The sequence below is a fragment of the Polyodon spathula genome, chromosome 20 (genome assembly GCF_017654505.1).
Source record: "Polyodon spathula isolate WHYD16114869_AA chromosome 20, ASM1765450v1, whole genome shotgun sequence".
Lineage (NCBI taxonomy): Eukaryota > Metazoa > Chordata > Actinopteri > Acipenseriformes > Polyodontidae > Polyodon > Polyodon spathula.
In genome coordinates, this window is record NC_054553.1 from 8,441,388 (window position 1) to 8,455,265 (window position 13,878).

General features: G+C 34.0%; 1 protein-coding gene across 7 annotated transcripts in view; it reads right to left on the reverse strand.

The window, feature by feature from the left end:
* Nucleotides 1-456: 456 nt before the first annotated feature.
* Nucleotides 457-13,878, reverse strand: part of LOC121295782 (long-chain-fatty-acid--CoA ligase 4-like) — a 38,294-nt gene continuing 24,872 nt past the window's right edge. For all 7 annotated transcript variants that reach the window (XM_041220819.1, XM_041220816.1, XM_041220815.1 and 4 more), the window contains 5 exons: nucleotides 12,002-12,076; nucleotides 10,739-10,927; nucleotides 8,885-8,999; nucleotides 6,552-6,709; nucleotides 457-4,344 (listed from right to left, as the gene is read on the reverse strand). In XM_041220819.1, coding sequence (XP_041076753.1) covers nucleotides 4,187-4,344; nucleotides 6,552-6,709; nucleotides 8,885-8,999; nucleotides 10,739-10,927; nucleotides 12,002-12,076 — 695 coding nt within the window. In that variant the 3' untranslated portion in view covers nucleotides 457-4,186. The remainder of the gene's footprint in view (nucleotides 4,345-6,551; nucleotides 6,710-8,884; nucleotides 9,000-10,738; nucleotides 10,928-12,001; nucleotides 12,077-13,878) is intronic.

Genomic DNA, 13,878 nt, shown 5'->3' on the forward strand with positions numbered 1-13,878 from the left:
GTTCTGCCATTTTACAAAGCTCAAGCTCTAGGGAACATAATGTATACAATAGGAACAACTTATCAACAGTTATTTTGTTAGCAAAATATTATTATGTTACTAATAATACAAAAATCCTGTTTTTTTAATTTTTTTTTATTTTTTATGTTAAACTAGACTATTGAGAGATTCCTAATTTATTTTTAAAATAGTGCTGGGATGAACATTAATGTATCATATTAGAACACACACACACACAAAAAATAGCTGAAAATATTGCATGGTTTTACAGTAGATAAATGTCCAATAAACCCAGTATCTTGACTTATTTATACAACATTTGTCACAAAATAACTTTTTATTCAAAAAGCAATATTTTTTCCCCAGAACTATTTTAAAATAACCTTTATATGAGGTTGGAATATGTATGCAAAGCTGTGTGCATATTGAAGACACACTGACACACACAACAAAATGTTGCAATTATATAAACAAACTGAGTTTATTCCGAGACTGTCCCCTTGAACAAGCCTGGTTGCATTACATATCAGTAGTCAGTCCATATTTAAAGTTATTAAAGCAAACAAAATATTTCCCATTTCTTCGTTATATGCAATAATTTTATAGGTCTCAATGTGGAGTTTTGAAAGAAACACGTTATAGCAAACATGTTATTGCATTTTAAAACACGGTATCCTGTCCTACACTAGATTAAAGGAAACTCTGTTTGAAAGACATGAAGTCATTTCACCTGGAGAGTGAGATTGTCTCCAATCCTTCACTGGCTTCTCCAATAGACTGGCATGCTTTTAGTCAGAAGACACTGCTGAGCTGAAATGATCCAGGAAATACAAGTGCAAACAGATAACCCAAGACAAAGGCATATAAACTGAGATTTCCCTTCAACCTAAAGTAGTACCAGAAGATACCACCAAAATTAAAATACACACATTTCTTTTAAAATGCACGTGTTTCTTTCAATACTGTAGGGTACACTTTAAGGTGTATCCCACAGTACTTATTGCATTGGGCACTTAAATAGATTCTTCATTCTGAATTTATATGGAATTAATTAACTGACAAAGAAGAAGGGTATTTATAAAAAAAAAAAAAAAATAAGTAAAAAATATAAAGGCTCATAAATGTACAATTCCAAAATCTGATCACACAACATGAATTTTGTACACCAGCCGGATGTGACAAATATAAAAGCTATTCACTGTTTTGTTAATGTATGCATTTTACTACAAGATACACACAAGTTACATTTGTTTCAAGTGTTGTACAACTTTTTAAATAAATTATAAAAAATACATCTCTCTCAGAACTGTTACCCATGTAAAACATGTGACATTGCTTCAGTTACATTTCATGTTCATAAAAATGTGTTTGATGAAAATAGCTATTACTGTGCACTACACTAGGACTCCAATAAAAAACAGAGATCCACAACATCAGTGTACTTGTGTTAAATTGTAGCATAAAGCAGAATATTATACACAAAATGGGAAAATACAAACTTTTTTTTTTTTTTTAACCCGGCTGTAATGTTAATAACCACTGAAGAGTTTGAACTTTCGGTCTGTTTTTCCCTTGTGCAACCCGTTCACATAGTATTATCCAAACATAAAACAGACCATCAATTAACATATTCATTATAAAAAGTTCTGTAATGTTCTGTACTATCAGTTTATTAGAAATATTTTACTACTTCTGTATCCTCTAAATATCAAGTAAAATCAGGCTGTTCCATACAAACTTTCAACATTAAATGCATTTCATTAAATTCATTGCCCAAACGATGAGAAACTCTGCAGGAGGATGCAGGAATTTGTTTTTGTAATTTTGAAGAGCCAAAATAATACATTGATCAGTATATAAAAATTAATATATTGATCAGTAAATCGTTTCAATAAAGCGGTGCATTGTACTGTAAAAGATTTGTTGAAAACTGAATTGTTCATATTCCATTGCTCCAAAATACATTCTTTATAATAAAAATAAACTATAGAAGCTAGCTTTGATAGATTGGGTTTTAAATGTAACAATGGTGTGTGCTATTTAAACCAGCTGTGCCGAAGAAAGCAATAGCTTATATACAAGCAGGTTTTTATGAACATACGGACAGATGTACTACTGGCAGGAACAAATGGTGCTTTTGAAAGTTTGAGCAATGCATAGCAAAACACAAAACACTAACACGCAGACACACCCACACACATAAAAACAGCATAAATATAACCCAGCTGTACTGTTTTTCAATGTAGAAAATAACTTTCAAATATAGAGTTGGTTAACTAAACCTGCAATTACAAATACATTAATACAGTATATTCGGCAATAGTGTTTTACACAATGTACAATGTAGGGATAGCACACAGTGAGGGCTGGAAGATTTCTATCTTGGCTTAAATCTGTTTTTAAGAAATTAAGTAATCTTAAAAAAGGGGAGATAAATACTTTAACATTCATCTTATTTGCACTACCAGCATAATCATTGAAGACTGAGAAAGACTTTCATTGAATTTATGAAGTTTCTTACAGTATTACTGAAGATCTATTGATTCTTCCCTTGTTTGTTTTATTTTAATGCAGCGATGCATCTTTACAAAACACAATATATTCATTTCCTGTGCTTTGATTAACTCCAAATACAATGATCTGGAATTAGGAATATCATAGTACTGTATTTTTCTTGAACTCTGAATAACCAGATTGTTAGCGCATCAGAAGGGAGGGCAGTGATAATACTGCGGATTCATTAAGAGATAATAACGTGCCATTTTCTTGGCTTTCAATTTCTTCAGTAAGATTATATTGACCAGAAGAGCGTAATTAGTCACTGATTGAAAGGGCCAGTGCTCAACACAATACAGATGCCATGATTGTAAGCGTATCTGACACAAAAAGCACCCAGATGTCCAGAAAAATGCCATCACCGATAGTCTCTTCAGCATTTCTCAGTTTATTTTAAACAGAACTTTGCAACTGAACTTACTGTTTTGTCAGAATTCACCTCATTTTGCTGTATCTGTTTCTAAACACACAGTTTGTAAAAAAAAAAAAAAAAAAAAAAAAAAGGTACTACAAATATCGACATTGAAAACGACAACCTCTGAAGTTTCAATTTGAGTGATGCAATATTAAGACTGGACACTAATAAGCTTCACCAATAGTTTTTTTTTTCTAGTTATATAACAAATGCAATATATAGTTAGAAAAAAATGTGCAACATATATCAACTGTACTGGTTCCTTAAGTGCGGTAATATATCTAAATAAATGCGCATAAATAAATAAATAGTCACACCCACAAAACCAATTTATTTAATTTCTAGGAACTACTGGTGAAATAAAGCATGACACTCAAAATAATATATATTAAATTGTGATAACTTTTGATTCGCACTAATGTGAATAAGCACTGTTAAAGCAATGCTACATTTTCAAGTCTGGTATATGAGCGCTCAAAGCTACGGTGTCTTTGGTGAGAGGAATTGTAATGTATTAACAAAAGTTTTTTTTTTTTTTTTTTTTTTTTCGTAAAAGCAGGCCTGGTATGTTACAATACATCAGGATCGTTTAAGCTTGCCAAGAATCTCCCAACACCCAGCTCCACACCAATCACTACATTGAAATGTTTTGGTCAATTAAATAATGACTCTCTATGGATCAGCTATTGGAATACCTACTCCTTTTACACGCTGAAACATATTTGCAAAATGTACAGAAGATTCATATACAACAGTATTCAAGAGTTCAATTACTTCAGTTACAAAATGTCAGATAACATAGAAAATGAATGGCAGTTTTAAAATAGTATCACCATCCCCTTCCCCACAACGAATCAAACCCAACAGAGAGAACAGTTTAAAACAGTTGTCTTTCCCTTGACTCGGACCATTTTGTGTTTTACATTTAAAAGGACGATCACATTAAGAATTGCACTATGAAAACACATTAGGCCACCCAACTGAACTTGTCTTACAATAAATGTGTTTTGTACCTAGGGTGAATTGACACAGGGCCCTTTTCAATCCAGATGGCTCTGTAAGTAACATTTAAGTATTTAATTTCAGAATGAAAATGCCACCAGGTCGCAGTGTTTCAATGAATCATTCAGAGTTTAAGGGTAATCACTTTTGCTAGTTTTTTTAACCAGAACTTTAGCCACAGTCCAGCCCATTCCCTTCCCCAAGAGGGCAGCTCTATTTCCCCCCATACATTCTGTCAATATCACTGAGGTAATGGTTCTTCAGCTCTTTTCGCTTCAACTTGAAGGCGTCCGTTACCAAACCTGTCTCCGGGGTCCAGGGTTCTGGGCTCAATCGAACCTTTACTGGGATTTCAAAACCCTGAAGTTTTACTGTGGATAAAAAATGTTTGTTTTATTTGTCAGAAAGCCGATTCAATTATTGTGGTTTTGACTACTGTCTTAGGTTAATGGTTAAGTTGAAACCGAAAGAGGTCTCCAAAGATGAAAAGCAGTACATTAAAAGTAAATTGTAACTAACCAAATAGTTCCATACATTTTCTCCACCATGCACATCAGTGTGCAGCTTTTTAAGAAGCAGCATGTATTTCCATATTAAAACATGATACCTGGGTTCTGTACTTGGTAAAAGAAACCTACTTTTTGTAAGCCATGCTTTTAGACTGTTTTAAACTTCCTGGGTTATTTACCTGGGGGGGGGGGGGGGGGGGTGTGTGTGACATTGTCCCCACCCCTTCACTGGCTTTTTACCTGCTTCCTCTACTAAACTGCATGCTTTTAATACGCTTGGATACAGAAGACACTGCAGTAGTGAAATAACCCAGGGAGTGTAAACAGCCCACTCTAAGGTATATAAAACAGATCTAGTAAACAGGTCTGTCTACATTCGGGCCAATCGTTTTTGCATTCTAAGTATTCAAATTGGAATAATCTGTAATACAAAAATAAATAGAAAAAAACAGTATTAAGGTGTACTGGTATTGAATGTGTCCCGGTGTTATGATGTTTTCTGCATCAATACATTGATATCTACATCTATGGATGCACCCTCAAGTGAAACAAATGGGGTACCTGTGAAAGGGGAGCTCACGTGAGCGCCCTGGACAAATGTGCTATGCTAACATAATCCGGTTAAGTTTATAAAGTCCATTTATAAAGCCAGATATAAATGGAACCATACGTGGATTTATTTCCCCTTGTGTGTGAAGGCTTATTATTTGTAGTATTATTACAATGCACTGTACCTGAGTGATACAAGGATGAGTATTAGCCTATATTAACTTAGCATAGCCCTACGGCTGTATTATAATACAGTACTTTTAACAGCTTCTAAATTAATTAATAAGTAATGCTGGTACACAGACAGAACACTTCCACGACAATAAGCACAGGCGCAAAATTATTGTATCGTCACAATAGCGGGACACAGAGAGCTGGCCGTGTCTGTACTTTTTTTTATTTTTTTATTTTTTTTTTTTTTTAAAAGATGTTAAATGTTGTGGAGTGTTTTCATGCTGCAGTGGGGGTTCTTTTGTAATTGCAGTTCCTTCTTTTGTAAAAGCTGCAAACCGCAGGTAGAGAGGAAATGTTAGCATCTCACAGAGCTTGCCATAGGATCACGAAAGGGGGCTGGGGCACTTACTGGTCATTCGTTTTTGTATTCAGAATTGGAAATCAATTTACTATTTAGAATGCAAAAATGGTTGGCCGGAATGTACACGGGCCCCTATGGCAAGCTCTGTGAGATGCCAACATTTGCTCTGCGGTTTACAGCTCTTACAAAAGAAGGAACTGCGATTACAAAATAACCTCTACACTGCAGCATGAAAACACTCCACAACATTTAATATCTTAAATTATTTAGCTCATTCAAGACCTTTTTGAAAAAAAAAAAAAGGTCAGACACTGCCAGCTCTCTGTGTCCAGCTGTTACCACGATGCAATAATTTTGCGCCTGTGCTTATTGTCGTGAAAGTGTTCTGTCTGTGTGCCAACATTATTTATTCATTAATTTAGCAGCTGTTACAAAGTACTGTATTTTTTAATTTATTTTTGTATTACAGATTATTCAATTTCGAATGCTTTGTTGAAAAATGCAATATGAAAAATGGGAAAACAAGCCTGATTCAGTTTTTGTATTTTAAACTCAGAAACTGGAAAATGAAGAACAGTTCCCTTTTTGTTTTTATGAAAAACCGAAATAGAAAAACAAGTAGTTTCCTGTTTTTCCGATTTCCGATTTAGAATGCAAAAACGATTGGCTGGAATGTACACGGACCTAAACAGACATCGTCTTTTAAAATGAAAATACATGTGTGTTGTTCAAAACTGCACATTTGGGACCTTAAGCTAATCACAGTGCAAAACAGGCAAGATTTATGAAATTATCTTGTTATCTATAAAACACTCATGTTAACATTGCACCTTCTAGCCATCAGCTGAGAGGGGATAATAGAACAGAAGTCTGACCTTTACAAAATCTCCTTAAAAACAAAAACTGTACAATTAATGGATGGCATGAGCTGAGACCATTGAAAAATGCTTAGAACTGCTAAGGTAGATCTTATTTTATTACGTACTTGAAGTTGCTACTTCTTTAATCTCCTTCAGCACTTCGCCCTCCAGGACTGGATTGTTACAGAGCTCCTCCCATGATCCTTCAATGTTTTTTTTGACAGCGAGGCAGGTCAGTTTCTTTTGGTTTGGCACCACAAAGCTTATTACATAATTCTGTTCACTGCAGATAAAAACAAAAAATGTTTTTTACACAATGGATTACACCAAGAAAGAAAAACGAAACATACAATAAACGTTATTGAAACAGAAGTAGATAAATAGCACTACAAAAAACATACATAGTTGTGTAGATTGACGTAAGGTGGTGTACATTTTCATTAAATGTCGATGTTACAGGCATACTGTAGACTCCGTTAGGACTAGTGCATGTTTTAATCAAATGATAATGGTGCTGTTATTTCTATCGAAAAAGTCAATGTCAAGGTGGTAGGTAGGTTTACTACTACAAGTAGTAGGTATAGGTTATTATATATACATATCCATATATATGGATTTCACATGACTGGGAATACAGATATGCATCTGTTGGTCACAGATACCTTTAAAAAAAAAAAAAAAAAAAAAAAAAAAAAAAAAATGGTAGGGGTGTGGATCATAGAACCAGTCAGTATCTAGTGTGACCACCATTTGCCTCATGCAGCGCGACACATCTCCTTCGCATAGAGTTGATCAGGTTGTTGATTGTGGCCTGTGGAATGTTGTCCCGCTCCTCTTCAGTGGCTGTGCGAAGTTGCTGGATATTGGCAGGAACTGGAACACGCTGTCGTACACGTCGATCCAGAGCATCCCAAACATGCTCAATGGGTGACATGTCTGGTGAGAATGCAGGCCATGGAAGACCTGGGACATTTTCAGCTTTCAGGAATAGTGTACAGATCCTTGCGACATGGGGCCGTGCATTATCATACTGAAACATGAGGTGATGGAGGCGGATGAATGGCACGACAGTGGGCCTCAGGATCTCGTCACAGTATCTCTGTGCATTCAAATTGCCATCGATAAAATGCAATTGTGTTCGTTGCCCGTAGCTTATGCCTGCCCATACCATAACCCCACCGCCACCATGGGGCACTCTGTTCACAACTTCGACATCAGCAAACTGCTCGCCCACACAACGCCATACACGCTGTCTGCCATCTGCCCAGTACAGTTGAAACTGGGATTCATCCGTGAAGAGCACACTTCTCCAGTGTGCCAGTGGCCATCGAATGTGAGCATTTGCCCACTGAAGTCGGTTCCGATGCCAAACTGCAGTCAGGTCAAGACCCTGGTGAGGACAGCGAGCATGCAGATGAGCTTCCCAGAGACGGTTTCTGACAGTTTGTGCAGAAATTCTTCGGTTGTGCAAACCCACAGTTTCATCAGCTGTCCGGGTAGCTGGTCTCAGATGATTCCGCAGGTGAAGAAGCTGGATGTGGAGGTCCTGGGCTGGCGTGGTTACACGTGGTCTGCGGTTGTGAGGCCAGTTGGATGTACTGTCAAATTCTCCAAAACGACATTGGAGGTGGCTTATGGTAGAGAAATGAACATTCAATTCTCTGGCAACAGCTCTGGTGACGATTCCTGCAGTCAGCATGCCAATTGCACGCTCCCTCAAAACTTGAGACATCTGTGGCATTGTGCTGTGTGACAAAACTGCACATTTTAGAGTGGCCTTTTACTGTCCCCAGCACAAGGTGCACCTGTGTAATGATCATGCTATTTAATCAGCTTCCTGATATGCCACAGCTGTCAGGTGGATGGATTATTTTGGCAAAGGAGAAATGCTCACTAACAGGGATGTAAACAAATTTGTGCACAAAAGTTGAGAGAAATAAGCTTTTTGTGCGTATGGAAAATTTCTGGGATCTTTTATTTCAGCTCATGAAACATGGGACCAACATTTTACATGTTGTGTTTATTTTTGTTCAGTGTACATTTGTATGGTGCCGCAAGAGAAACTTGCAAGTGCTTTATTATTAATATCCACAAGGGGGCGCAAGTATACTGGAGAAAACGGCTTGTATGGAGACAAAGGGACTTGCAAGACCTGCTTCTTTCAGTATCTGTATCAACCCAGTCAGTTTTTCATTTCCATGTTTTGGAGAAATTGTTGGTTGAAATGCCAGGTTCCAGTACAAAGCCAGTGGGACACTGGTTGTTTTCACTTTTAATAAGTTGCCGTTTGTATACAAGAAGTTTTAGGTGTATTCACTTGTCCTTCTTAAAAGTCTTCTTCGACTGTTATCAATATCAAACAAACTGATGTAAAATTTGCATAATGAATAAGTATTGAATATAATGAATTTGCATAATAACAACAGTTACTGTGCAACAGCAAACCTATTTAATTTACCTGTTTGCATATACACAGATATTATCGATGAGTGAGCAGTTCTTCAAAGCTGATTCTACTTTTCCCAGGGACACGTATTCTCCAGCTTGTAGCTTCACTAGGTCTTTCTTACGATCTGCAAATTGAATCACAATTAGAAAAGTACAACATTACTGATTGATGTAGGACACACATTTACAACACAGATTGATAGCGTATATTGTGAAGTGTAATCAAGGGGCTTATTCACATATAATTTACAAAATACACAAGTCATACATAATTGAGTGTAATGTCATGGAACTATGACTACAAGTCAGATAGCCACACATTTGCTTTAGAAGGTAACACTGCATCATGCTCTCCCTGGTTGTTACAAGACAAAGGAGTGGAATTTCAAATACAAACCATTCCTATTTCATACATATTTACAATAATTAAATTTTCACATTCTTGTACAATATGTACTAAATAAAAATAATTATTAACAATATAAAATATTAAAAATCTAATTATATATTAACAACATAAACTTAACCATACTTATATAATATCGAGATTCCACCTAAGAAACAATACCAAAACTTTAAAATAAATTATATTGTATTTACCACACATCTAGAACATAACATCAATTTCAACAACATAATCCTTATATTAATAACCCCCAACATTAAACAACTTAATATTTATATTTAAAATTAAACTTTTATTAAATTATAATTATACTAAATAGAATATAATCTTCTTACCACACACTTGTGGGTTTTTTTTTCTTTTTTCTTTTTCTTTTTATTAAATATATATATAGATCTAATTAAATAATAATTTTATTATTAAAATTAACATTATCCTACTTTTATCACTATTTACTATACCTATATTATAATTATATTAAAATATCAGGATAAATAATAATTAATTATTTAAAATATAAATAAAAAATTAAAATAGAAATTAAATATTAAAATAAAATTATTAATATAAATAGCTTTATTAGCCTTCGAGAAAAAAAACATAAAAGAGAAAAGAACAAAATTTAAAATATATATATAAGAATAATTTATATAAAAAAATTATATAAAATATTATTTATATCCTATTATTTTACAATTTAAAAAAATATATAAACATAAATAAAATATTAATATTAAATTAAAATTTGTTGACAAGACAAAGGAGTGGATATAAAAAAAAGAAAAGAAAAATAAAAAATTAATGATTTTTTAAAATAAAATATAGAATAGTTTAATGTTAAATAATAAAAAATTTTCATATATTTTTAATAAAAAAATAAACCTATTTTTAATAAAAAAAAATAATAAATTTCCTAATTAATTAAATTTATTAAATATTAATTATATTAATAATTAAATATATAAAATTTCCCCTTAATAATTTTAAATCTATCCTATATATATAAATAATTCTTTCCTATTAGAATTTTTTATTTAGTTTTACTAATAAAAAAAATAAAACCGGGTAAAAAATATAAATTTAATAATGATGAATTAATTATGCATATTTATTAATATATTAAATAAATTAAAAATTTATATAAATAAACAAAGACACTGGTTTTTCTTTTTTTTCTTTCTTTTTTTTATGTTTTTTTTATTTTTTTTTTTTTTTCTTTTTTTTTTTTTTTTTTTTTGTTTTTTTTGTTTTTTTTTTTTTCTTTTGTGGGAATGTAAATACAACCACACACTTGTGGGTTATTAGCCTTTGTGACGCCCCCTCTGTATTGAATGTGGCTAGTTTCCTGTATATTGCACACAGATTTGAAAACCAATTGCAAAGAGATTCCAGTGGTCATATTGTTTTTAATACAGTGTTGTGTTTTGTTATTGCCGCTTTAATGCTCTAAATACTGACCGATGATTTGCAGGCAGCCATCAGGATTGATCTCGCCAATGTCACCTGTACAGAACCACCTCTGCCCGTTCTCATCCACAAAGAAGTCTTCATTGATTTTTTCACTGTTAAAATATCCCATTGTAACATTGGGTCCTCCAATCACAATCTCTCCACGGGGGTTGGGCTTGTCTTTATTGGTGTAGCCGCCTGAATAAAGATGCATAGAATTTAAAGATTAACAACACAAAAAGAACACTGGCCTGTTGTTTAGACATCCACAACACTTGCTGTGCCAATAAGATACAACTAAATTGAATGTATTCACTGCTGTTTTTAAATCCAAGAGGACATGTGTATGCAAAAACAACCACAAAACAAAATGAGAATGTGCTGTAAAGAACTGTACCAACTTAACACAAGACAGCCATATAAAAACACAACAAAATATCAACAACCCGTGGCAACATCTGCTTTTTAAAAGTACTGTTAGACACATTCCTCACAAGTACCAGCTTGTGCAAGAGGCCTAAAGGAATGCACACTTGTTATCAATTGTTTGGTGGATGGCAGACAGAACCTGCACACCCCTGCTCTGAGACCTGGAACATTTTAGAGGCACATTTTTCCCTCAGAAACTATACACTCCCATCACCCATTACAAAACCGTACCTTTCTTCGGTCTGAAAACTATAATGAATGGGTTTATCTATACTGTATTTGTGTGTGTGTCATTATATAATATATATATATATATATATATATATATATATATATATACACATATATATATATACACACACACACACATACACACACACACATACATACACACACATACATACACACACACACACACAGTATTTTTAAACTAATTTATGAATAATAGACAAAATAGCTGCCATTTATGGTCTCCTAAAACATTTTCCAAACTCATTTGCATACCATTTTTACAAGTCCATTTTCATTTCACAGTGAAGCCAATTTACAATTTCTCCATGCTACAAGTTTATGTCCTGTGTTAGAGGCAATAGAGCCCCACCCATGTAAGTCTTAAATGTTCTCCACAGCCCTTTAGGAAGTTGTGTAAGGAGTTTGTACTATTATCTGTTACATAATAGTGAAATAGTCCTATTTTTAAATTGACCAGGAGAAATGGTCAGTCAAAGTGAAATATATATAGTTTTGAAGCTGCAGTTCTGACATCTGTAGTTATATTACCCTGCGCTACAAATAACGGATCATTAGTTCTGTGCAGTACAGTATTTAATAAACCATTCTTACCCTCAAGCCAGTCTTGCAGTTTTATTTCACAGCAGATGAGGGGAGCCCCTACACGCCCAGTGCTGTAGTCTGCCACTGCATGAAACAGAAACGTGATTAAACAGTATACATGCCAAAACACTCATGAGCACAATTAGCACATATATATATATATATATATATATATATATATACACACACACACACACACACACACACACACACACACACACACAATACAGTGTGGCAAATACAGGGTTGATAACAGGTGAAAGAAAGGTGTAGTGTTTCTATTGTTGCTATTTGAAAAGCCACAATGTTACACAACATGTTTTGAGGTGTCATACAAGGGCACCTCATGCTACAAAAATTGAGCTATATGATTTGTAATTTTTTCCCACTGATTATTATGGAATTATATGTAATGTATGCTTCAGTACTTTCTACAAGGGAAAGACTGCAGATAATTACAGCTGGGAAGAACAGAAAAATAATTACAGCAGGGAAGAACTCCCTTGTGTATTGTGTACCCTAGAATTCAATTGGAACAAACACCAATTGCAGGCTTTGCTACAGCTTGATTTGTCATTACATGACCTGAATAGATATTTTTTAAAAGCTGCCAAAAAATTCAGTGGTTCACCAAACACAGCTCCACATGAGAGCCTAGCTCTATATATATATATATATATATATATATATATATATATATATATATATATATATATATATATATATATATATATATATATATATAATATTTGCTCCTTATACCTCAAAACCCTGAAAGCAGGCTCTTTTATCAATAAACACCTGATATGACCTGAAGTACAGCAAGCTACTTGATCTACTAAATGCTGATCAAAGATGAAAGTTTAAAATGCAGTAATAAAAAATCCTGCTCATATTCATCTCTGGCATTGCATTCACTTGTGTATTTACTAATTTCATGATTCAGCTCCAAGTAGTAGTTTTCCATTCAAATGTTGGGCAAACATCTGGAATAACACACTTTTGTGTAAACAGGCTGTTCCTCAAATAATGAATTTGTTATGCAAACCCCAGTATGTATTTTGCAATATACAAACAGTGCATCTCTCTGTTGGAAGTTGGTTTGTCACAATGGGCATGATGACAGCTCTGACAGACTTTCACAGAGAGCTGGCACTGGTGCAGACTTTGATGACAGGTGCATAGTCCTGTAGTCATAGTAGTGCTGTCCTGACTTACCAAAGTGGCCTCATTGACAGTGTTATGGCAGGGCTAATTTTATATCCAATACCTTTAACTAGCAACTGTGAATTCAAAGGTCATCGAGGGTTAAAACAATGCCTTTGGAAACAGTAATAAAAACACACACATTCACTACAGTGCTTAGCATGTTTTCCATATTACCGGTTGATAAAAACAACAAAAGCAAGTAAATGTGGAGGGCTACAGATTTACATATCACACATCATTAATTTGGCTGTGTTACAACAAATCAATTGCAAATTTCCACATTAACAGCGAGGGCTGTACTTATCCTGTACGTTTTGAGTGCTGCTAGTCAAGTAAACTTCCATAGTTATGGTCTAAACACACTGCAAGCTTCTTTGAATTTAAAGATTTAAAAACAGAAATACCTTTTATTCCTTAGATTATGGCAATAAAGAGCTAAAAAAGAATTGATCCAATACCTCTAGGAAAAAATTTGCTGAGCAAAGTGATCTGACATTGGCTTTAGTATGAGGGCACAAGTTCCTGTTTTTCTAATTGTAAACACAATTAGGTTGGTAAAATGTTCAATATATACTGAATTTATTCATGCAAGTAGCATGATATTAAGCATCATATTAAGTCCTACTACAGTAGATTTTTGTTACTTGCCCAGATGCCTAACTGTTTTATGCAATTAA